Raw genomic sequence first — 26815 nt, forward strand, 5'->3', positions numbered from 1 at the left:
GGAAGCCAGCATTCCAACTATGCCTCAGAGATTTAGGGACCTATGGGCAGGAGCCTGGACCTCCAGGATAGGGGTCCCTCAACTTAGCACGCAAACCCAACCCACCCCCCCACCCCCCCTTTCTTCCCACCTCACACCACAGACACACAGTCCCTCTAAGAAAGCTCTGTTTTAAGTTTTGCTTGGGTATGTTGTGTATATGTGATTATAACTGATTAGTGTCAATATCTGGAGTTTGTTTTTTGTTGATTTTTTTATACTCTGAGCAAGGTACCGCCCCCAAGCACTGCTCCCTGGGTGCTGAATTAGCTGCCTCCTGTTGTGTCACGATGTCACATATGGGTTAAATGCAGAGGACACATTTCATTGTTATACACTGTGTGTATAACATACGCCTTCGGGTGGGGGGACGGGTTCTGACTGTTGTTTGCGCTTATGCGCCAAACGGCAGTTCAGAATACCCACCCTTTTTGGAGTCCTTGGAAGGGGTGTTGGAGAGCGCTCCTCCTGGGGACTCTCTTGTTCTGCTGGGGGACTTCAATGCTCACATGGGCAACGACAGTGAGACCTGGAGGGGCGTGATTGGGAGGAACGGCCCCCCCGATCTGAACCCGAGCGGTGTTTTGTTGTTGGACTTCTGTGCTCGTCACGGATTGTCCATAATGAACACCATGTTCAGGCGTAAGGGTGTCCATATGTGCACTTGGCACCAGGACACCCTAGGCCGCAGTTCGATGATCGACTTTGTAGTCGTGTCATCGGACTTGCGGCCGCATGTCTTAGACACTCGGGCGAAGAGAGGGGCGGAGCTGTCAACTGATCACTACCTGGTGGTGGGTTGGCTCCGCTGGTGGGGGAGGAAGCCGGCCAGGACTGGCAGGCCCAAGCGTATAGTGAGGGTTTGTTGGGAACGTCTGGCAGAACCCCCTGTCAGGGAGAGTTTCAATTCCTACCTCCGGCAGAACTTCTCCCATATCCCGGGGGAGGCGGGGGACATTGAGTCCGAATGGGCCATGTTCCGTGCCTCCATTGTGGAGGCGGCTGACCGGAGCTGCGGCCGTAAGGTGGTCGGTGCCTGTCGCGGCGGCAATCACCGAACCCGCTGGTGGACAGCGGTGGTAAGGGATGCCGTCAAGCTGAAGAAGGAGTCCTATCGGGCCTTTTTAGCCTGTGGGAGTCCAGATGCAGCTGACAGCTACCGGCAGGCCAAGCGGGATACGGCTTTGGCGGTTGCTGAGGCAAAAACTCGGGCGTGGGAGGAGTTTGGCGAGGCCATGGAAAACGACTTCCGGACGGCTTCGAGGAGATTCTGGTCCACCATCCGGCGGCTCCGGGCGGGTAAGCGGTGCAGCATCAACACTATTTATGGTGGGGATGGTGCGCTGCTGACCTCAACTCGGGACGTCTTGGGTCGGTGGAGGGAATACTTCGAAGACCTCCTCAATCCCACCGACACGCCTTCCGATATGGAAGCAGAGTGTGGGGACTTGGGGGTGGACTCGCCTATTTCTGGGGCGGAGGTCACTGAGGTGGTCAAAAAGCTCCTCGGTGGCCGGGCCCCGGGGGTGGATGAGATTCGCCCGGAGTTCCTTAAGGCTCTGGATGCTGTGGGGCTGTCCTGGCTGACACGCATCTGCGGCATCGCGTGGACATCGGGGGCAGTGCCTCAGGACTGGCAGACCGGGGTGGTGGTCCCCCTCTTTAAGAAGGGGGACCGGAGGGTGTGCTCCAACTATAGGGGGATCACACTCCTCAGCCTCCCTGGTAAGGTCTATTCGGGGGTCCTGGAGAGGAGGGTCCGCCGGATTGTCGAGCCTCGGATTCAGGAGGAGCAGTGTGGTTTTCGCCCTGGCCGTGGAACAGTGGACCAGCTCTATACTCTCAGCAGGGTTTTGGAGGGTTCATGGGAGTTTGCCCAACCAGTCTACATGTGTTTTGTGGACTTGGAGAGGGCATTCGACCGTGTCCCTCGGGGAGTCCTGTGGGGAGTGCTCCGGGAGTATGGGGTTCCGGGCCCCCTTATAAGGGCGGTTCGGTCCCTGTATGACCGGTGCCAGAGCCTGGTCCGCATGGGCGGCAATAAGTCGGACTTGTTTCCGGTGAGGGTTGGACTCCGGCAGGGCTGCCCTTTGTCACCGATTCTGTTCATAGCTTTAATGGACAGAATTTCTAGGCGCAGCCAGGGCATTGAGGGTGTCCGGTTCAGTGACCTCAGGATTAGGTCTCTGCTTTTTGCGGATGATGTGGTTCTGTTGGCCTCATCGGACCGTGACCTTCAGCTCTCACTGGGGCAGTTCGCTGCCGAGTGTGAAGTGGTTGGGATGAGAATCAGCACCTCTAAATCCGAGACCATGGTTCTCAGCCGGAAAAGGGTAGAATGCTCTCTCAGGTTGGGGATGGGGTCCTCCCCCAAGTGGAGGAGTTTAAGTACCTTGGGTTCTTGTTCACGAGTGGGGGAACGATGGAGTGGGAGGTCGACAGGTGGATCGGTGCGGCGTCAGCAGTCATGCGGGCGCTGCATCGGTCTGTCATGGTGAAGAGAGAGCTGAGCCAAAAGGCGAAGCTCTCAATTTACCAGTCGATCTACGTTCCTACCCTCACCTATGGTCATGAGCTATGGGTAGTGACCGAAAGAACGAGATCGCGGGTGCAAGCGGCCGAAATGAGTTTCCTCCGCAGGGTGGCTGGACTCTCCCTTAGAGATAGGGTGAGGAGTTCAGTCATTCGGGAGGGACTCTCGAGCCGCTGCTCCTCCGCATTGAGAGGAGCCAGATGAGGTGGCTCGGGCATCTGATTCGGATGCCTCCGGGACGCCTCCCTGGGGAGGTGTTCCGGGCATGTCCCACTGGGAGGAGACCCCGGGGAAGACCCAGGACACGCTGGAGAGACTATGTCTCCCGGCTGGCCTGGGAACGCCTCGGGATCCCCCTAGAGGAGCTAGATGAAGTGGCCGGGGAGAGGGAAGTCTGGGCTTCCCTGCTGAGACTGCTGCCCCCGCGACCCGACCCCGGATAAGCGGAGGATAATGGATGGATGGATGGACACTGTGTGTCAGCAATGACCACTAATCACTTAATGCTTTGTGTGTCACCCTTATAAACGGCTATTATTGGCTATTATTTCCTTCTCACTTAAACCATTATATAGATATAAAGATATATGTATCGTTACCCATGCGAATAAAGATATATGTATAGTTACCCATGCGAATAAAGATATATGTATAGTTACCCATGTGAATAAAGATATATGTACAGTTACTCATGCGAATAAAGATATATGTACAGTTACCCATGTGAATAAAGATATATGTATAGTTACTCATGCACACTGTCATGTCGATCTCAGAGAAATTAGGAAAGTTAAATAAGGTAACTAAGTATCTTAGTGAGTCTCCTAACTATTAGAAGCCTTTTCTTTGTCTGACCCCCCTGCTTCTCTACATTCCTTCTTACCTGATCCCACAATTAGTCAGTCGGCCCATTTCTTTGTCCTCTACTTTCTATAATAAAAATGAATGAATCGATATGTGTATTGTTATCCTTCGACAGCAGATCATTATAATAAGCCAAGCCAACCACAAATTGTCATTAACAGAAGTTTAACTGAGACTGTGATTACAGTGAACTATCTAGCCTAAGATGTGCTCTTCGGATGTGAATTTGGAATGTAACTTATGTAAAACTCACCTGAAGTGTCAGTATCTGGTGACAAGCAACAATAACCACCCATACTATGTACTAATGTGAGTCATCAACATGCATGGTGTGATGTTAAATTGTGAATTTATTAATGTAGATTGTATGAGGTGTGATCCTTTAGATTGGTCTAAATCTGCTCAGTGATTGTTGTGAAACCATGTGGAGCTAAAGCTATTCACTTCTAATCAAAATCAACTATAAATTGGTGTCATTATAGTCATAAATCCCAATATGACTGCTAAAGCCCCCCCTCGAAAGTCCGCCAGTAGTTTCATGGACTTCAGACCATAAAACCCGGCACCTCAGACTCAGAGGGGTGAAGCCCGTCCATAAAGCCTGCCTTGAAGTCTGCTGCCCAGAAGAAAGCTCCAACACCAAGACAAAGCCTTTCACCTTAAAGCTTCACGAAAGATCAAAAATCAAAGGGGCTCCACGCAAAGAACCGCTCCGGACACCGTGCCTTTTTGCGTGACATCGATCAGCTCATCACCTCTGCAACCAACTACCAAAGACTCCATCACCTCTGTAGCCAAGTAAACCAACTTCCATACATTTTAACAATCTATTCTGTGACAGTCAATCTGTTATACAACTCTGAGTGTGTGGTTTCAAAATTGTGTGCTTGCAGTGCGGAGCAGTATTTCCCCTTTAAGGATACCCATTTAAATCCGGTCACTGCATTTCCATATTTCATTGTTTTGCTTTATTCTGTTTGATCTTACATGTAATGTCTGTTGTATGATACTGTAGTATTAGTTAGACATAAATGCATGCCGTTTATATAACACACATCTCCGTCTCATTGAATGCTCACAATTAAGTCACTGCCTCTGTGTGAACTGGCTCCTAAGCTCTAAAGCTCAAGCTCGCCTGAAAATATCGCGAGACTCTCTCTCAGCGGCTGTGGGAAGAGCCTCGCTATGTATCCACTACCTTACCTGGTGAAGGGTGTCCGGTGGACGATCATTCTAACCCAGGTTACTCAGCGATACTGTAATTAGTGAATCCCACCCAAGTCTTCCATTAACAGACTAACACTGGGCATAATAATTAATTAATAATCATCATCAAATAATAAATAATAAAAGAATAATTAATTTCCCTTCACATTGCTGGAGATCAAAACTATCTGACCTAATTTTTCCTACAACTGGTATGTGCAGCTTCATTACTCATTTTAATCGACAGCCTGGAGTTTTACTGCATATGTTTGTTTTTTAACACCTTTCAATGCAGCTCATACACTCTCAGGTCAAACTTAAATGTCTTCACTGCCGTACCCGTTTGGAGTCAGTATCGTACCACCTGTGCCAGTCACTTGGAATTGTCCGACACCCTCGTTACACCCACCACTCAGAAACAGGACCCTCCATTATTTACGACTCTGACGCTGCGATCCTGACTGAATATACATACGATGTCGACTTAAATCTTGCCCTTCTGAATGCTCATTCAATAACCAAAAAAGCATCTCTGATCAACGACCTCATTATCCAGAAGTAAGTGGACATAATTTGTATTTTAGAAACTTGGCAACAACGTGGTGACTATTTACATCTGAAAATGCTGACACCCCCCCAGGCTACAACTACCTATCAAACCCTGTTTATATGGAAGAGGGGGTGGGGCTGGGTGTCGCTTATCGATCGACTTTAAAAATTACTTTCATTTCTTGATGTCACTGCTTTTGAATATATTACTCTGAAGGTTGTTTCCTCCCCCCTTTGCTGCCGTTGTTAGTTTATCACCCTCCTTTATCACCCTTCCTGGCAGAATTTAATGATCTCCTCACACTTATCTCATCTCTCTGCCTTCCATTATTGTTCTTGGTGATTTTAATATCCATGCTGACATAAGAACATAAGAAATTTACAAACGAGAGGAGGCCATTCAGCCCATCAAGCTCGTTTGAAGAGAACTTAACTAATAGCTCAGAGTTGTTAAAATCTTATCTAGCTCTGATTTAAAGGAACTCAGGGATTTAGCTTGTGCTACACTAACAGGAAGACTATTCCATACTCTAACTACAAGCTGTGTAAAGAAGTGCTTCCTCAGATTCATTTTAAAATGTTCTCCCATTAATTTCCACTTATGGCCACGAGTTCTAGTATTTAAACTAATATTGAAATAGCCATTTGGCTGAACAGCATCCAGACCAAGTAGAATCTTATACACCTGGATCATGTCCTCCTTAGTCTCCTTTCCTCGAGGCTAAACAGACTCAGCTCAGCCAATAAGCTCAGCTCATAAGACATTCTTCCTAGACCAGAAATCATTGTCGTAGCCCTACGTTGCACCTTTTCCAAGGCAGCAATGTCACTTAGACTGACTGCTCCTACACATCTGAGTTCATCTCAGCATTAGTATGTTTTAATATCATGTTAACTTTCCAACTCTCATTCATGGTCATATTCTTGCTTTGCTCTGTTCTAGTGGTTTGAATGATGTTTCTGTCTCTGGTTCAGTCTCTGGTATCTCTGATCAGAAGCTTATTGAGTGCAGCTTTAACTTTCACTTCACAATAAGGCTCCCTAATGTGGCACATTGTAGTACAGCCATCTTAAAGTGGCAGAAGTTTTAGGTAGGTTGGTCCCTATTGTACTCCGGTTATATACAGGGAGATGGTTTGTCTTAAGGTGAGTCTTGTTACTTTGGGTGGTGCACAGGTGGAATGGATGGCAAGGGTGAGGACAGAGACTGAGATAAAAGCAGGAATGAGGAATTGTTTGATGAGTCTGGTGGGTAAGAGGGAGGGAGAAAGGTCGTGGAACGAGAAACGTGTAACGAGTTGGATAAGAGCAGTTTATTCGCACGGCAGGTGGATTTTTCACCCTCTACAACCAACCCAAGACGTGAAAAGCGGGATGAGTGCAGTTTAGTCACGCTGATCGATGGATTGCGTTCAGGTGTCTCTTTACGGATGGATGGATGGTAGTTGTGGTTTGTTTGTTAAATGACATGCTAATTTTTTGGGTGATATTAGAGTAATTTGCTGAGCTGTATTGTAACCAAGCGATATCGCTTTGTTCCTAGCCGAGATCTGGAGCTGCAGCAAGTGGATATACTACACCATTGCATGGGAACCCTTAGCGTAAGGTAGCCATGTTTTAATTTATATTTCATTTAGTTAAGTCATGGAATGAGGCTGGTTAAAAGAAGGGGGTTAATGATTATTAATCCAGAATGGCATGTCATGGAGAGTATGTGGGGTATAACTGATTTAAGATTACATGTCTGTGTGCTTATATGTGTTTGTGGTTTATTACAGAGAGTATTCCAATGGATATCCTAATTCCAGAGTGTCTGTGCCGCTTTTCCCCTTTTACATTCTACTAATCTACCTCCGAGTATTATAGGGAATTGGTATTTAGTTGGGTATTGTATTTGTTTTATTGTGTGTTTATTTTCTTTTCTTTGTTTGGAGGGTTAGTCTTTGTAGGGGCATGGATAAGAAAATGTTGCCAATTAGCAGCTGCCCAATGTAACTGATTGCTGTGGATTTGCTGTGGTGTTTCGTTTATGTCCCTTGCTGTTAGTGCATTGTGCTGTGCTGTGGATGATCGTATTTCAGTGCTGTACCAGTTAACAGAAGTTATTCAGACCTCAATTCACTGTATGTGTGTGATTCTGAGGCCTGGCCGTCGGACGATAGTGGGCCATTGGGCAGCGCATTACTTATCAATGCTCTTATATTGGGGTTATTTATGAATAAACTGTTATTGATTTTTTGTCTGTACCAGCCTTCTTTGTGTGTCCGTTCAGATCACTGTTGTAATGGAGAATGAGTATTGTATTATGTTACAGTTCTAAAGGGATTATGAATGGTTTATAAGCAGGTTATTAATTAGGCTGTAACACTTTGTAAATCATTAATAGACAATTATAAACAAGTTATAACTTTTCTTTTTATTAATGAGTTACTACCATTTATAAGTAGCAAAATGGAGCCTTATTGTAAAGTGGTCCCCACTTTAATACTCCTCCTCCTAAGAAAATCTGTCACATACCACAATACTAGATCTGTCAGTTCTAATCTCTTTGTTGGTTCCCTTCTATCCTCTTCCCCGTCTGTCTTACATAAACTCCCTTCTCCTGATACTGTGGTTTCCTTCTATAATGACACTATCTCTGTACTGCTTAATGATCCAGCCCTTCTAAAGACCAGGCTGATCCCAGCCACTCGCTCTTGTCCTTGGTTCCCCCCTGAGCTCAGAATAATAAAGGCCACTGGCCGGCGTCCTGAACACCTTTATAAGAAATCTGGTCTCACTGTGCACATGCTTTTATACACTGAGCACATCCACAAGTACAGGGACGCCCTAAATACTGCTTACCGCAGTAACTCCCCTGTAGACCAATGGTGCTGGATGTATATCTGCATAGCATGACACTGTTTGTGATTTAACAGATTTTTTTTTTAATCCACAACATTGTGATGAATAGAGCAAGAGAACAAAAAGCACAGAAATGGCTCTTGTGTGCCAGCCAGTGACTAGGTGAGATGGTTTAGCCTCTATGGTTTAACTAGAGGAGACATTGGCTGGGAGGAAAGTGCTGTGTAAAACCTACTATTTTGTTCCTCTTCTCAGCCTAGGCTCTCTAGGAAAAATCCAGATCACACGTATCTCTACAACTGAAAATTTATTTAGGGATGTACATATATACAATACTATACTACTCAGACCAATTAGCATACAGAAACCCAGAAAAGCTAATAATGAAATGTGGTAAAGACTAATATCAGTGCCATACCATCCTCAATCGTGGTGGGTCTCTAAAAATTAAGCTTAATGAAAATCTGAATATTAAATGAGCAAAGTGATTTGATTTGTCCTTCTATCCCAATTTGTGGTCTAAAAGCAATAAGGTCACCATCTGCTTTAGCGGAAATGCACTCCTTCAACCATCCAACCATTAAGATAGATCTCACCTTTTCTCAGCCCTGCTCAATTATTATGTTAAGCAGTCTAACACAATCTAGCTTCATTATCTGTGTTTGGTCACTAGTGCAGTATGTTTCACTCACTTTTATACCACAGGGTGTTCTCAGGAGAGCTTGACTGGTTCTTTCTTACTGTGATTGAAGAAACGTCTCTCATTCATGCTTAAACAAATACATTTATAATGACAGTTTTTCAATGTTCTCCAACTTACATAAACACAGTTCTTTGGTTATCAGGAACTGAGCTGAAATAAAACTTGCATAAAAAGAGAGAAGGATATGTTGGTCTGAGTCTTTCTTATTATGGTGGGTTAGTAAACACAGCAGCTGAATGTCCAAATGAGTTCAGATGAGAGGACATTAAAATGGGGCAGATAGGGGCCACCCATATTGTACTTGTGTGCCACCCATATGGGCTTACAATATGCGAAGAGGTGGAGACACATTGTCTTAATACTCTATGTTGTAAATTGAACACTATAAGAATTAATAAACATTAACACTGCAAAAACAACACTTACTGCACACCGTAAAGAGTTAAAGGTAACACTGAATGGTGTGGACCCATATAAACACCATGCAGTGTTCATTTAACACTGGCACATTTCTGTAGGTTTAACCAGCTTCAATCACTTTGCTCATTATTATTGCCATTGCTACCGATTATATAGGACATGGATACACTTGCTGCGTAAACTCGCGGAGCGTCACTGTACCTTCCTCCTGCAGTTTCCTCCTCAGTTTGGCTGAATGCACATTGTCTACATTAAGATTCACTGCACAGACGCACAGAACGTGCGCCTTATATTTAGAACGTGCCCCAGTTAAATGGGTCTGGCCACGCCGATGATCCAGCATGATTCACATCAGACCGAAATACATAAGTGTCTGATTTGACAAACTGATGGAATATACCTTAGAGAAGGATGAGAAGCTAGCAAGCATTGCTAAGGGTATCCCAAAAAAATGCAAAATACACATCTAAGGATATACAAAATGAAATTATCCAAACACTGGCTGGCATGGTGCTTGGAGAGGTCAGGAAAAAATACGAAAGTGCTGATTCTGCAGGGTTTTGCCTCAAAAGTGATGGGACCAGGGATAGGTGCAATGTGGAAAATTTGTCTGTGATAATACAGTTTGTCAGAAATTCCATGCCAGAGGAGCATCTTATTGGGTTGCTTGACTTGCAACAACTTGATGCAGAGTACATCACCTCTGAGATACTGTTACACCTTTCTGATGCTGGCTACAGTGTTGACAGTATACTGAGCCAGTGTTATGATGGAGCTTCTGTGATGAGTGGGGTTAGAGGTGGTGTACAAGCTCTGCTCCAAAAGAGGCTTGACGGATATATCCCATACATCCACTGCTACAACCAGCAACTGCACTTAGTGGGTGTGCATGCCATGCAGAGTGAGCCGTGTGCAAAAAGATTTTTTAGCCTATCTAGTTCACTCTACAACTTTTTTCACCACCACAATGTGCTCAATAAACATTATGCACCTTGTCTAAAAAGGCTGCTTGTGATCAGATGGACAAGCCAATATGAGGCGACAAGGTGCACTATGGACAATCAAGAACAAATCCTTAGTATCCTTTCTGAGATGACAGAGGATGGTGATGCTGCAGTTGACCTGTGCACCGAGGCATCAGGTCTGCTATGCCAAATTAAGAGGCATCACTTCTTTGAGATTGGAAAGTTCCTAGTGCTGGTGCTTGGTGTCTTGAAACCAGCAAATGCTATTCTACAGTCTCAGTCAGTTGATCTGTGCAGTGCTGCTGAGGTTGTTAGTGCAGCACTGGACTCCTTAAAAATCATCCGTGAGGATGACTGTTGGGGAGTGTCATCTCCTGCTGAGGATGACTGTTGGGGAGTGTCATCTCCTGCCGAGGATGACTGTTGGGGAGTGTCATCTCCTCCCGAGGATGACTTTTGGGGAGTGTCATCTCCTGCTGAGGATGAGTCACATCCAACAAAGAGAAGGAGAACAATGAGCAAACACCTGGGTCAAAGTGTTGTTCTTTCAACTTTGGGCCATACAGACCCTGGTGACCCTACCATTTCCCCTCATCAGTCTCTGAAAAGATCCCTGCTCAACACCCTTGACAGGGCCATTTCAGAAATGGAAACTAGATTTTCACACAAGAATATTGACCTGATGAGAGCCATATCTAGTCTTGCACCCAAATCTAGCACATTTCTAGATCCCACCCTGTTGCACCCTCTGGCGGTGATGGCTGGCACTGTAGCAGATGTAAATCTGAAAAATGAAGTTCTTGTGGCAAAACAGATGCTGCTCAAAAAATGTTCGAAGGAAACAGACCTGCCCACTGTGTGTAAACTCCTGTAGGAGTACAAGGAAGCCAACCCTGAGTTGCATAAATTGTATGTAACAGCCCTGGTAATTGGTGTGTCTTCAGCATCGTGTGAGAGTTCCTTCTCCACATTGTCAAGGGTCCTAACCCACTATCGTCGCACCATGTTACATAAAAGAAAGAGGAATTTGGTGATCTTAGCCCATGAGAAGTCCATAACAAGTAGCTTGGATATGGATGAATTTGTAAGAGGTTTTGCAAAGGGAAACAGGAGACTGTTGTAGAGTGGATGGAGGAGAAGGAGAGTGGAGCTGTTCAGTTGCAAACAGGGAGTTCAGTTGCCTGCAAACCAAACAAGCTTAAAACAAGACAAAAAGACAAAAAAGAAGAAAAAGGTTCAAATGTTCTGTTCTAAATCAGTTGTGTTCTGCAAATTAATTTGAGAAATGTATGAAAAGACATGGTGATTTGTTTTTTTTTTTTAATTACTATGCCGACCATTTTTAGTTTTGTAAATATTGGCTATATAGAGAGGTCTTATTTTATTCTTTATTTTGCAAGATTATTTGAGAATTAGGTCATCCAATTAAGATAATTTTTTATGTTGTTGGTTGTAAAGATCTGGATGGATATTTCATTTTATTCTTTTTTTTTTAATTCTATTTTTCAGTTTTATTTTTCAAGACTTGATTGATTTTTTCTTTTTTAAAACTTTGACTACCCTTTTTAGTTTTGTTAATATTGGCAATAGTGAGAAGGGTTTTGTTGGGTTCAAATATGTTTGATATAGGCCATAAAATTAAGGTAAATGTCATGTTTTTAGTTGTTTTAATTTGATGAGGAATATTTTATTTTATTTTTGTTGTTTTATTTTTCAGTTTCCCCCTGAGGGATTGCCACCTTACCGTGGTCAGGGGGTTTGCGTACCTCAGTGACCCTAAGAGCTACACTAGCAGAAGCTCAGCCTTTAGGGGGGACACCCAAGTTGGACAGGTCTTAGGGTAGAGGCCTGACAAAATGCAATCCAATTACATGAGAAAGACAGTTATCCAGAGCACCCCCACCCCCAGCACCATCCCGCCCCTTTCCCGCCTCCATCGCCACCATGTGCCCCCCTCACATTTCTGTCTGCCCCCTCATACATGCCTGTCTAGAACCGGCCCCGCTCCTACTTCTCAATCATTCTCCCCCTTTAACCTTGACTGTACTACTTTTATGCCTGTTGACAGCTTGAACAAACACGTACACCTCTACTTAAAGCATGTTCTTCTATAATCAATTCTTCAGTTGCATCACTGATAAACACGTCTCCCTTCCAGCTCTGTCCCTTCTTCTCTCAAAGCTGCTGCAGTTACTCTTGTCCTCAAGAAACCTTAGTTTGATCAATCATCTCTCTCAAGCTATGGACCTCTAATCTTCCTTTTCTGGCTAAAGTTATGGAAAGAGTTGTAACCACACAGCTACATGCCTTTCTTAATAGTAACGCACTATACCTGCCATTCCAGTCCCTCCTCTTCCTAATCTGCATCATTCCCTTTGGTCAGATCATTTGCAGATATGGCCTTAATGTTCACTGCCATGCTGATGATATTCAGTTATATATTAGTACACAAACCTCCACTGACTCCCTTCCCAATACACTTACTGATTGCATCACACATTTAAAGCTTTGGATGCAGGATAACTTTCTAAAACTTAACACAGACAAAACTGCAGTCTTACTGCTCAGTGTGAAATCATTAATAGCTAAATACTCCAGTTTCTCTCTTTGTTTTGATGGTGTCCCTCTAAAACCTGCTACAGTTATCAGAAATCTTGCTGTCCTATTTGACTCCTCACTTAACTTTGATCTTCATATAAATTTCCTCTCCAAAACTGCATCATTTCCCCTCCATAACATGGCTTGTCTGCGCCCATTTCTGTCCAGTACTGATGCCCAAACTCAGGTTCATGCTTTTATTAAGTCCCGTATTGATTACTGCAGCTCCGTTTTCATTGGTGTTATATCTTGAGGGTCCTCTAGATGTCCTCATGGCTTAGGTTAAGATAGATGATGGCCTGCTGTTCCATTTGTAACGTGGAGGAAAATGTTTGAGAACTACTTACTTAACACACTAAATTAGTTATTAAAGCTACTGGTGATAATTGGCCAGATACTAGGCTCCATGCCACACTACTGCATTGTCTGGGCATGGAAGGGCAACGTATTTTCTATACATTACCGGATGGAGGTACGACTTATGTGGCAGCTTGGAGGCCACTGGAAAATCACTTTGTGCCAAAAGTTAATGTGCTGGCTAACCGACATGCATTTCATCAATGCGCACAGCGACCAGAGGAATCGGAGAGTCAGTACATGGCAGCGCTACGCGAGCTAGCTGTGAACTGTAACTTTGGTGCTAATGAAGGTGAGATGCTGAGATCAATTGGTGGAGCGAGCCTATGACCAGGCAGTGAAGAAGGAACTACTGATGAAGACGGATATTAGTTTAGATGAAGCAGTAGCATTAGCCATGCAGGTGGAATCGGCCCTAAAAACTGCTACTTTGCTTGCGGCGCACGGCAGCTCCGATATAAACCACAGCCGCTAAACTCAGCCGTGATGAGCGAGGGAAGTCATGCCAGCAGCAGTACCAGTCTGTTAAAACAGGACCAAAAAACAGGAAAGTTTGCAAATCAGCTGTTAAAGAGGTACGTGAAGTCGTTGTTCCTGAACTTACTGTTCTTTGCATGGAAACTAGTCCTTTTGCTGATAAAATACATTGTAATGTAGAAATCGAAACATCAGCTGGTCAATCTCAGATGGTGACGCTGATTGTGGATACAAGCTCATCAGTATCTATTCCACCCAAGTCAATTTACAGGAGACATTTTCCTGCCTGCCCACTGACGCAGCCACAGCTTAGGTTAGTTACATATGCAAAGGAGCCGTTATCTGTACTGGGTGTCTGGCTGCATCCGTCTCCTATGAGGAGGTGAAATACCCAACCATGTTTTATACTGTGGAGAGTGGGTCGCCATTGTTAGGCATGGACCTGATCAGAGGGCTGAAATGCCAAATTGTTGGAGGCACAATGATGAAACCTACCGTGTTAGTGGGTGAGATGGGGACTGAACAAACTACACTGTTACGCTGTGTGAAAGGTTTTGTTCATCAAGTACAGGTGGAGGAGACAGTGAGGCCAGTACGACAAAAATTGCGACGAAGTATCACTTGAACTTCAGTGGTTGTTACAATCTGGAATCATTGAAAGAACAGATGCTTCCCCATGGGTTTCCCCATAGTCGTCACAACCAAAAAGGGTGGAGGAATTAGACTGTGTGTCGATTTACGGGAGCCTAACAAAAGCGTAATCATGGATTACCACCCTCTGCCTCACATAGAAGACCTGCTCACAAAGCTCAGTGGTGCGACAGTGTTTTCACAGACTGATCTGAGGTCAGCATATCACCAGCTGCCACTTCCTGAAGACAGCAGACGCCTTACTGCATTCATGACGCACGATGGCCTGTTCAGGTTTACCCGGGTACCCTGTGGTCTGGCGTCGGCACCATCTTGCTTTCAGAAAAGGATGCAGACTGTGGTTAAGGACCTTCCAGGAGTTCAAAGTTACTTGGACGATGTCATAGTGCATGGTGCATCACAAACTGATCATGATAAGCACCTTAAAGAAGCTTTACAACGTTTCACTGAATTCGGACTTCAGCTTAATCTGAAAAAGTGCGCTTTCAACCAGGAAAGTATCACATACCTCGGACATGTAATTTCCGAAGAAGGACTGCGACCTACACCCAGTCATATCACTGCTATTGCAGAGGCCCAGCACCTCGACACATGCCCGCTTTGCCTTCCTTTTTGGGTCTTACTTCATGGTTCAGAAAGTTTCTTCCACACTATGCCTCAGTTGTGGAGCCTTTGAGAAATATTCTTCGTGTTGGAGCCCAGGCCAAATTTACCTGGACCGATGAAGCTAAGGACAGTTTCATAAATCTGAAAGTTATGCTCATGAATATCCCAGCTCTCTTGATTTTTGACCCAAATTTATCTACCTTTGTAACTACAGATGCTTCAGATTACGGACTAGAAGGAGTTTTAACTCAGTTGCTTCCTGATAATAGTAAGAGAATCGTGGCATTTGCTTCTCACACACTGACACCAGCTGAGAGGAAGTATTCTACGGTCAAAGAGGAGACATTGGCATGCATATGGGCAGTGGAAAAGTGGAGAACGTTCTTGTGGGGGGGCGGCGATTTACTCTCAGAACGGATCGCCAGGCGCTTACGACACTACTGGCCACTATGGGCATGAACCGAGCTGGTATGAGAATTGCCCGCTGGTCCACGAGGTTTATGTGCTTTCAGTATGATGTGACACACCGGCCTGGCATTAAGAATCAGGTAGCCGACTGCTTATCACGTATTCGCTGCGCACCCTAGATGATGAGCATGTCGAAGGACCTGCCCTCGTGGAGGAAATATCTCCCCTGCATACTGTAGTGCCACTGGAATGTGTTCATGATGGAATGTGAGTCGTGTACCCAACTGTTACAGTTGAGGGTCAGAATGCAAACCGGTTTGCCGCAAGCAAGAAAAGATGTTTCTGTGGATATGGTTCCGTACTTCGTGGTGAAAAACAAACTTGTGGTGGAAGCCTCCCTTGTCTTCCGTGGGTCGCGTCTGATTGTGCCAGTTTCACTTCGTACGAGGATTATGCAGTGACAAGGCTGAAAAAATATACACACCCCCAATGCAATCCATGGAGATTCCGAATGGACCATTCGAACACATTGTTCTCGACATTTTGGGACCATTTGACTGCAGCCCCCCTGACTGCCGGTTTGCAATCACAATGACAGATTATTTTAGTATGTGGCCAGAAGTAGCATTCGCAGCTAATGTGACTACGAAGACTGTCATTTCTGCAGTGCGTTTTTGCAAGAGAAGGAGATCCATGTACCGTGTTTACAGACAACGGGCTGCAGTTTACGTCCACTGCATTTGCAGATTCTCTCACAGAAATAGGAATCAAACACATTCGTACTACCGACTTAAAAAAGCAAGCACTACACCGACTACAGACGTAATGCAGGCACCACAACCATAAAACCTGGAGACAAGTTTAGAGTCTTAAAGCCTTTCCAAGTCAAGAAGGGAAGGCCCCAGTTCACTGATCCACTGCTGGTACAAACACAGATTGGGCCAAACACCTTTGTGTTGAGAGATGGGAAGTGGTGGAATGCAGCTCGTCTGTCACCCTGTCCAAGAAGTACACAGGTGTCCGTTACTGAGGCTCCTGAGATGGTACCCAGTTCACTGAGGATGAGTACAAGGGAGAGAAACCCACCATCGTGAACTAAAGATTATGTAATGGATGCAAAATAATTTACTATTCTCTGTTGTTCTAAAGGGTTCAATTTACAGTCAGGAAATTTGAAGATAAATGTTAGTGACGTTCATACTTGTTACTTAAATAGGTATAATGTGCTTTGTGACAATGACTGTTGTTAGAAGTGCTATATAAATAAAATTGAATTGAATTCAGTTGAATTGAACAATGAGCACTGGGGGTAACTTTTAACATAAGGCTTTAGATTCTTTTTGTTTAATAAATATGGCAACATATATTGCAAAAATATCAAACATTGTGATGTGATTTTTTTCCAATAATCATGCAGCCCTAATTTTAAATAATCCTCATTTCTCAGCTATTTAAAACTGTCCCCTTTCAGGCAGCTGGGCACTGGAGCAGGTCAGGTTAAGCACCTGTCTAAAGGTAAACAGACCGAGCTTCTCCCAGGACTTGGGCTGGAAAACTTCAGGTTACAGGTCCTTGTCTTACCCACCCTGCTAAGGACCGGCCCTCTTAACTGGGTTACTGCGTGGGGGAGTAAGATGGGGATTCAGCTGTGAATCAAACTCTGATTTAAAGATATTTTAAAACATGAGGTCCTGAAAGCGACAATATCACCTAAAGTCTGAACAGTAATGAGATGAAAAATGAACAGTTTGTGCTAAAACACTGAAGTATGTTTGGCATCTTCAAAGATGCACCACAGTGTGTTTAATATTTTACCAGGAGCTGCTGCTTCATCCTGCTTTACTTTAATGTTTAATAACCATTAATTACACTTAAACTCACCTGTTAGGACACCGACCATAATGATGGGAAATGCAGTTCTTAGAGTGTCGAGTATAATATTCTGCCATGTAACTGCAAAAAAAGAAAAGTTATTTTTTAAATAAAATAAAAATGGGATTTATAATTGTATGTTAAATTCAACCAATCCACTCCCACCCCATCAGCTTCTCAGGCCCCTGCAGGATCCAGTGACGTCCTGGGACTGACTCTGTGGTGACTGTTATGTCATCCATAAGTGCTCTGATGGGAGGCTGCTGTTGGGCAGTTTCTGTTTTAGACTCTCTGTACTCTGGTTCAGCAGATTTTGAGAGCATGTTCATGGCGACAGAGAGCAGGATCACAGAGATAATGCAGCCTGTGATGGTCCTGGTCTCAGCCTTATTCCAGCCTGATATAACAGCTCCTGGGGAGGCTCTCAGCCTCACACTGCTGCAGGAATCCGCAGTGAGATCTCTGACTACTGGGGACACGATGTTCCACCAAAGGCAGCTGCACCAGCTTGTGTGGAATTGAGCCTCATGCATTTTCCAGGTCGGGCCACAGGACTGACAGATTGTCTTTGTTCTCCCAACCTCCCTGATCAGCTGTGTCACCATTAGTGATGCGCAGATCGGCTCTGACTCCATTCGAATCCACATGTACATATAAATCATCCACCCGCCACCCACCCGAATAAAGTATCAGAGACCGGCACCCGATCACACATTACCAGTGTTTCTCAGTAGGATACATGTAAGCATGATGATCTGGTAACATGTTACACTGAATTAAGCTGGTTTTAAATAAATAAACATTAACGTGAAAGTTCTTCTTTCAATGGCACCAGCCTGAACACAGACTGACATCTTTACTCCCGTCAGACTATAACTCTGCATGTCATCTTCCCAAATACAGAGCATTAAGAATACTAATACGGTGTTACACATGACATTACCAGCACTTCACTCGTCATGGTAACTATTTCACTAAATCACTCCCACACATAACTTTTCCACCCATCCTTTTTATTTGTTTTTAATTCTCCTTATTTGATTTTTACTCAGATCTTTTTTGCCTCCGTTGCTGCTTAAGACAAATGGAGTCTGCTAATTCGTACCTGATGTAAAATGAAGCTTAAAATACATTCACATTTCAGAGAATGCAATGAATATTTTCCCTATTTATGATATATATCACCCATGTGCAAACCTTCTGCTATTAATCAGAATAGTAATTTATACGAATCTGCCTGCCACGGTGCCCCCCCCCCCATTCCTGACATGCCTGTTTTCTGGACTGATGTATCAATGTAACTGTTGTTCACAAGAATGATGCACAGCTGATTACAAACAGCACTAATAATGATCCTTGCTTCAACACTCAACAGAGAGATGGGGGGGAACTGGTCTATTTGCCTTCAGTTCTCCTCCTCTGGGATCCAATACCGGTCAGCAACCCTCCACTGGGAATACTGGTCCTTCTCTAGATGACTCAGAGGAGCTTCCACAGGCACAGAAAGAGTTTAAGGTGATTCTTGTTCACTTTGCATGGGAGCCACTCAGGCCTGGAGCTGAACTTGATCATCCTCTCCTGACTACCTCAGGAACCTCATTCAGCTGCAGGTCTGACGTGTCAAACTGCACAGCTGCCTCGGTCGGCTACATCAGTGTGCTGCACTGTCCCAGGTCCTGATCTCTTGCTGGGTCGCTATACATCTACTTCAGATGCTGGTCCATCTCCTCCTGTGAACAGGCCAGCTTGCTGCTATGCTTCTGCCCTAACAGATCCTTCATGAACCTGAAGGGCTTGGTGATGAATGCAGTGCTTTCAGGCTCTTTCGCGGCGTCGTCTCTGATGCCACTCTGCCCACTGGAGGACCCTGATCTTCTTGTGTAGGATGTACATCAGCTGAGCCAAGCCACTGCTCTCCTCTTCTTTTGCCTGTTTGTATTGGGACCTGAGGGTCTTCATCTCCTGCCTGATACTATGGATCTTCACTGCTCTTTGGTTACATAAGAACATAAGAACATAAGAACTATACAAACGAGAGGAGGCCATTCGGCCCATCAAGCTCACTTGGGGAGAACTAAACTAATAGCTCAGAGTCGTTAAAATCTTATCTAGCTCTGATTTAAAGGAACCCAAGGATTCAGCTCGCACTACATTATCAGGAAGGCTATTCCATACTCTGACTACACGCTGCGTAAAGAAGTGCTTCCTTAAATCCAGCTTGAAATGTTCTCCCGCTAATTTCCACCTATGGCCACGAGTTCGTGTATTTAAACTAATGCTGAAGTAACTATTTGGTTGAACAGCATCCAAACCTGTTAGAATCTTATATACCTGGATCATGTCCCCCCTCAATCTCCTTTGCTTGAGACTGAACAGATTTAGCTCAAGTAACCGTTCCTCGTATGACATTCCTCTAAGACCAGGAATCATTTTTGTGGCCCTACGCTGCACCTTTTCTAAGGCCACAATGTCCTTTTTAAGATATGGTGACCAAACCTGCACACAATATTCTAGGTGAGGTCTCACCAAGGAATTGTATAATCTTAACATTACCTCCCTTGACTTAAACTCCACACACCTGGAGATATACCCCAACATCCTATTGGCCTTTTTTATTGCTTCCCTACACTGGCGAGAATGGGACATGGAAGCATCAACATACACACCAAGGTCTTTCTCATGATCAGCTACCTTTATTTCAGTGACACCCATGAAATACCTGTACTTTATATTTCTGCTCCCTAGATGGAGTACCTTACATTTATCGACGTTAAATTTCATCTGCCAGGTATCGGCCCAGTCACTAATTAAATCAAGATCCCGCTGTAGCTGCTGAGCCACTAATTCAGTATCTGCTACACCACCCACCTTGGTGTCATCTGCAAATTTCACCAGTTTACTGTATATATTGGTATCCATATCATTTATGTAAATTAGGAACAATAGTGGTCCTAAAATCGAACCCTGCGGTACCCCACTATGAACGCAAGCCCACTGTGACATTGTGCCTCTTATAACTACTCGCTGTTTCCTATCTGTTAACCAGTTATCAATCCAGGTCGCTACGGTACCTAAAATACCAGTCGCTTTGAGTTTAAGTAGGAGCCTCTTGTGGGGGACAACATCAAAAGCCTTTTGGAAATATAAGTAGATGACATCATAGGCCTTCTTATCATCAACTTCCTGAGTAGCTTCCTCAAAAAACTCCAACAGATTTGTTAAACAGGATCTACCTCTTCTAAATCCATGCTGGCTATCCCGCAAAATGTTATTGGAGTCCAGGTAATCTATCATTTTCTCTTTGATTATAGCCTCCATAACTTTACCAGTTATACAAGTTAGACTGATTGGCCTATAGTTAGACAAATTACTTCTATCCCCTTTTTTGAAAATAGGCGTTATGAAGGCGTGCTTCCAATCAGAAGGTACCACACCTTCAGATAAGGATTTTTGAAACAGTAAAGTTAAGGGTCGGCAAATAATATCCCTCATCTCTTTTAACACTATAGGTAAGATGCCATCAGGGCCCTGTGATTTATTTATTTTGAGCTTAGCTAGGCTTTGCAAAACATCTGCTTCAGTTATATATATATTAGCTATAGACAATGCTGGATAGGTAATAACTGGTAAATTACTAAGGTCCTCAACAGTGAATACCCGTGCAAAACTATCATTGAACTCATTTGCTATATCAATGTCGTTTACTATTATAAGACCCTTACTATCCTGCAGATTAGTAATTTCAGGTTTTAGAGCTCTTTTAGAGTTACAATACTGGAAGAAACTTTTAACGTCATCCTTAGCTTCCAATGCAACCATCCTTTCGACATTTCTTTTAGCTCGTCTAATATCATTTTTTAACTCAGCCTGTAGACTTAGATATTCCTGCTTAATTCTGTCATCATCAGTTAATTTCCATTGCTGGAACAAAGCCCTTTTCCTCCTTACTTTATGCTTTATATCCCTAGTAAACCACCTAGGTTGCAATTTCCTAGATTTATTCTTGCTGGAAACAGGTATGAAGTCCTCTTGCACTTGAAATAATGTGCTTTTAAAAAATTCCCAGGCCTCTTCAACAGTTTTGTTATTTAACTGCATCCAGTTCACAGTTTCTAGTTTTAGTCTCATACACTTAAAGTCAGCCTTCCTAACATTATATATTTTTGATTTGGACTTAGCTCTTCGAACACTAAACTTAACCTCAAATTTGACCATGTTATGATCGCTACTGTCAAGTGGTTCTAAAACGTCTAATTTACCAATCCTGTCCTGGTTATTAGAGAGAACAAGATCAAGAATGGCATCTCCCCTGGTAGGGGTGTTAACAAACTGAGTAAAAAAACAATCCTGTACTAATTCCACCATCTCCAGTTCATTTTCTGAAGAGCCAGTGACAATGTCCCACTGCATTCCTGGTAGATTAAAATCACCCATAACTACCACATCATTTTTATTGCTCATAGTCCTAATCTCACTGTATAACAATCTGCTTTCCTCAGCAGCTATATTAGGTGTTCTGTAACAAACACCGACAATTAGGCTATTTGAGTTTTTAGCATCTAATTTTACCCATATTGCTTCCGTAGTTTTATTTATATCAGTAAGTTCCCTTGCCTGCAAGTTTTCCTTTACATATACTGCAACACCACCTCCCTTTTTCCCTATACGATCCTTACGGAACAACGTGTAACCATCCATATTATATTCTTGTCCATCCTTTTCACTCAACCACGTTTCAGTTATTCCTATAATATCATAAGAGTCCGATGAGATAAAAGCCTCTAAATCATGAATTTTATTCCTAATACTTCTGGCGTTTAAATACAGACAACAAAGGGTAGGCCTATTACGGTGCCCACTTACAATATGATTATTTGGGGCTTTCCGTTTCCCCCCACTGACATAGTTAACTAACCTCCCTGCCCCCCCAGTCCCTAGTTTAAACATTCCTCAACGACTCTACACATACGCCTCCCCAATACACTGGTTCCCCTCTGGTTCAGGTGCAACCCATCCAGCTTGAACAGGTCCCACCTGTTCCAGAAGGTCCTCCAATGCCCCATAAACCTAAACCCCTCTTTCCTACACCATCCTTTTAGCCACGCATTTAATTTCCTTATCTCAGCTAACTTAGCCGGACTTGCACGTGGCACGGGGAGTATTTCAGAGAATACCACCGTGGACGTTCTGCTTCTAAGCTTATTGGCGACTTCTATAAATTTATCCTGCAGAACAGCCCTTCTACCCTTGCCTATGTCGTTGGTGCCAACATGCACCACGACAACTGGATCCACCCCAGCTGGGGCCAAAAGCTTATCCACACGATCTGGAAGGTCTCCTACCTGGGCACCAGGCAGGCAAGACACCGTACGGGACCCTCTATCACGTTCTTTACATATGGTCCTTTGGAAGCTCTCAGCTGCTCCTCTCCAAACCACTCTGACACAGTGCTGACAATGATCACTGTCTTGGTCAAACTGACTATAAACACCTATCTTTATTTTACAGTTTATTTTCCCCGAACAGTGACAACCACCTTTAATATTAAGTGTAGGAACCAGGATGGGAAACATGAAAATATGTAAACATACCTGGGAATGATTTCCGGTATGGAGCCATATAAAACAACAGCAGGATATACGTCAGACTGATGGCAGGACAAGTAACAGCCTCTTCAGTGGATCCTGGGAAACAGGTAACATTAAGTTTTATTTATTTAGCAGAGTGAAGCAGGGTCAGAATATACTGGGAGCAGTTGGGGGTTAAGGCCCTTGCTGTGTAAAATCACTCTGTCGAGTCCGAGATTTGAACCAGCGACTCTCCAAACGCAGGGAAACATTCTAACCCACTGAGCCACATCCCACCCCCCCATCACTGATAAAACTGAAGGAATCTTTTCCTCTTACAGTTTTTATATGGGCAGTCATAGAATTGTTCCTCAGTTCTGAATGCAGCACTAGGATCCCTGTTATTCCTGTTTAAATTTCTTTGCTTCTCATAACTTCCTTCCTTCTACTCTGCAGAACTTTACATTGGATTTCATGTTACCTGTCACTTCATTACTGACTGCTAATATCTAAAATTCTATAATTAGTCACCAGGGGACGCCGTCTCTACTGATGTAAAATATATCTTTATTTCATCACAGTGTGTTTAATCTCCCTGTTCTTGCAGGTAATCCAGAAAAGCAGATGCTCATTTTGAGAAAACAAAATCAAACCTGCATGATCCTACAGACTCACAGTGTCAATAAAATAATATTTTAGGAAATACATATCAAACTATAAATAACTATGAGTTCATTTATGAAAGAAACATTCACCTTAAAAGTGAATCATCACAGTACAGATTACAAATACTAAGTATCAGCCTCAGATTACAGAGTCACTAATTTACATAATTAATCACCAGCAGGTTGCTGTTTATGCTGCTGCTGTTTATTTCTTACTACCTGCACAACAAAAACAATAAAATCTGTCTCTTTGTAAAGCTTCTTTAAACCATATTCACTGGGCTCACCTTCAGTTACACCCCACAGGATGAAGGCTGTAGAAACCATGATTGGTGGGACTGTGACATGTGAACAGTGACTCAGCAGAGCCTGTTTGCTTTTATCTGTAGACAGAAAGTAGAATTAGATTTAACCACATGATATTTAACATTAGATGATGGTTCATGCAAAGTGTAATGATCTACAGCCATCCTCAGATGATCATTCTGCTGCATTCACACCTACAGACACGCAGTACAGACTGTCAGTCTCACCAGATGCAGATCCTACATTATTTTAGTATAATTTCAATGAGGACATCAGCTTTGGTTCATTGTTTTAGTTTGCAGGTGTTTATAGTAATAAAACTTTCTGAAATGATTCATATTCACACATATGTGTTTGTTACCAGAGAAACAGGATCAAAGTATGTTAATTACATCACAGTTAAGCCCTGCAATGGACAGGCACCCTGTGTAGATACAGTCCTGCCTGATACCCCATGTCTGCTGAGATGCCCTCTACAGGATAAGTGGCTGCAAACATGGATCCACTGATGTCATCATAATTACTAGAAATGACAGAGCAGATGCTACACTTACCTTCCTTTATTAAATACCTGACAGATAAAGCACCAGTAAGTAGGACTACAGGTGTGACAGTGATGCACAGCCCCAGAATCAGCCAATGCAGGGATGAATAACCTAAAATATTCAGAATTACATTCCATTAGTCATTTTCTAAAACAGGCTGTTTGTCTTGCTGCAGCATAATCGACACGTCCACACCATTTAGTCTCACAAAGTGGAGCAGAAATTTATGATTAAATCTAGTTATGTCTATACAGTAAGTGTGTGATTCCTAACTGTTCTCCAGCCTGAAAACATACAGATTTAATATATAAGATCTTTCATATTTCCATACAGTATATTATTTGGATATATGTACACCACATGTCACAAAGGGCTTTCTGACTGTATTACTCTGTCATACGAAGTTATGGACAATTAAGAATAATACTATGTTATTACTGCATTTTTTTCCAGTCACACTTTCATGGTCTCTGTAGCTTCTAAGTGAATATTAATAATAAACCATAATTACACATTACACTGCATCACTCTAATATAATACCTGTTATGACAGAGCTGAAAACTGCACTAAAGCTGAAGCCTGAAACAAATAATTTGTTCATTTAATGCATTTTGTGTTTTAAAGTTGTACTAAATTTCACCATTTCTACTGTTACACTGATTAGATTAAACTCTATGGCATTTGCATAAAGGTCAGTCGGCAGCAGAACCACTGACCCACAGGAGAATGAAAATGTGATTTAATCACACAGAACTATGCTGAGATGCATGTTAAAACCAGTCCTTCTAGTGACTCACCCAGTGCTGCTATCCTGGCAGTTGTATTGGCAGAATCAGTATCTGATTGGACTTCACACCTGAACTCTCCTTTGTCTTCCATCCTGACTCTCCTCAGTTTCATTGAGAAGTTTCCTTTGGGAATTTCCTCAGTGAAGAATTCAGCTCTTCCAGAGTATCTCCCATCCTGTGACTCTGGTCTGTTCTCTCCATCAGCATACAGAAGCACCAAGATGTCACCGTCATCGTCTGTCTTTCTCCATTCCACCTGAAGCTCTGTCACATTAACATGGGTGTCCACAGAGCAGCTGAGAGTCACATCCTCTCCAGCATGTGCATAGACAGGCTCATCTGCACCCGTCACCACCAGCCGCTCTGGAACAAGAACAGCAAGATTCACACAACCTGGCAACCTGACATCTGTGTGTTTTCCCCTCATATTTAAAGGGGAAATATATGTTTGCGATTGTTTTCATTACAACATGCATCCCTTTAAAAACTTTGACGCTTGGCATATGTGACTCAGGAGACGAATCTGGCACCACACTAAGCTTGTAGGAGTTTTGTTACACAAAAATGTTTCAAGGGCAGAATGAAAAGTGATTGTTTCAGAGAGATAACCAATCAGATTGTAGAGGAGGTGGGTACAAGACATGTAACTGGTTGGTCCTGCATCTGTTTACTTGGAACAACCTCCTGTACAATCTGAGCGACAATGAGCGATAATCGCTGCATAAGAAGAAACACAGAGTTCCATCCTGTGTTGTTTGGTAATACAAAGCCCATCCAAATTTTTCCCTCACAAAAGCAGATGGTTTTGGGTTTTGTTTAACCCGGTTCCACAGAGCAGATGCCTTTGCAGCCCTTCACATTGTTTTGTATTGTCTTTCAGTTACCTTTTACCATGGCTACTGTTAGATTATATACCTAATTTAATGAATTAAAGTGATTCATTTAGATTAATTAGACATGAAAAAAATGTGAATTTAATTTAACTATATTCTGTTCTCAGAACAAAATGTCAATGCATCAACTTAAAATCAACGTTTCATTTTAAAAATACTCATTCTATTTGGGTGGAACCACTGTACATGATTCAACTGAGCTCATTCAAAGTGACTTATTTTCAGTGTGGTTGGTTGAAACAAAACCCTGATCTGGATTTGCACTTTCTGGACAAGAATTTTCCACCTCTGTCTGTAATGCGTTACTTTTATGTGCATCTTCCTTGATACTACATAGACAGTCAGGCAAATGTGAATTAGCTGGGATTCATTGGCATTGTCTATATGCAAAATTGCAGTAATTAGATGCTGCTTTCACTATAAGAAATGATTAATGCATCAAAAACATTACATTATAAACAACCATTGAAGGTAATTTACAGAAAAATTCAGTTTAATGACACATAATGAGGAGTTTCTACCAAATAATGGCAGTGGTGATCTAATGGGTAAGGCGGTGTGTTTGGGATTGGAAGGTTGTTGGTTTGAATCCCCAGTCAGCATGGTACCATTCCCATGCACTGCTCCCTGGGTGCTAAATAATGGTGGTTCACCGCTGTGTTAAATGCTGAGGACACATTTCATTGTGGTGCCAACAATGACAATTTTTCACTTCAGTAATATTGTTTGTTTGGTATTTCCAGTGAAACTGAATGGGATTCAATGGACAATAAGTGATAATTGGATGCAAGTCTTACTGAAAGAACTGGTTGGCAGTAACATTGTCATGCTAATTCAGCATAAATACAGTGTTGAATTTATTGGTTTAAACTGTAATTCTGTACTTTGTATATTTTTATTACATTGTTCCATAATGATTATTATGTTTTGCCGTGTTTTTTGCAGAATTATTCTGGCA

At 43.2% G+C, this 26815-nt stretch overlaps 1 protein-coding gene across 1 annotated transcript in view; it reads right to left on the minus strand.

Annotated features, from left to right (window-relative positions):
• LOC125705353 (uncharacterized) overlaps positions 1-26815 on the minus strand; it is an 88957-nt gene that overhangs the window by 59922 nt on the left and 2220 nt on the right. Inside the window, exons 4-8 of the mRNA XM_048971888.1 lie at positions 24974-25327; positions 24185-24286; positions 23612-23707; positions 22684-22776; positions 17102-17173 (exon numbers count right to left, since the gene is read on the minus strand). Coding sequence (XP_048827845.1) covers positions 17102-17173; positions 22684-22776; positions 23612-23707; positions 24185-24286; positions 24974-25327 — 717 coding nt within the window. The remainder of the gene's footprint in view (positions 1-17101; positions 17174-22683; positions 22777-23611; positions 23708-24184; positions 24287-24973; positions 25328-26815) is intronic.

This window comes from Brienomyrus brachyistius, chromosome 12, assembly GCF_023856365.1.
Source record: "Brienomyrus brachyistius isolate T26 chromosome 12, BBRACH_0.4, whole genome shotgun sequence".
Taxonomy (NCBI): domain Eukaryota; kingdom Metazoa; phylum Chordata; class Actinopteri; order Osteoglossiformes; family Mormyridae; genus Brienomyrus; species Brienomyrus brachyistius.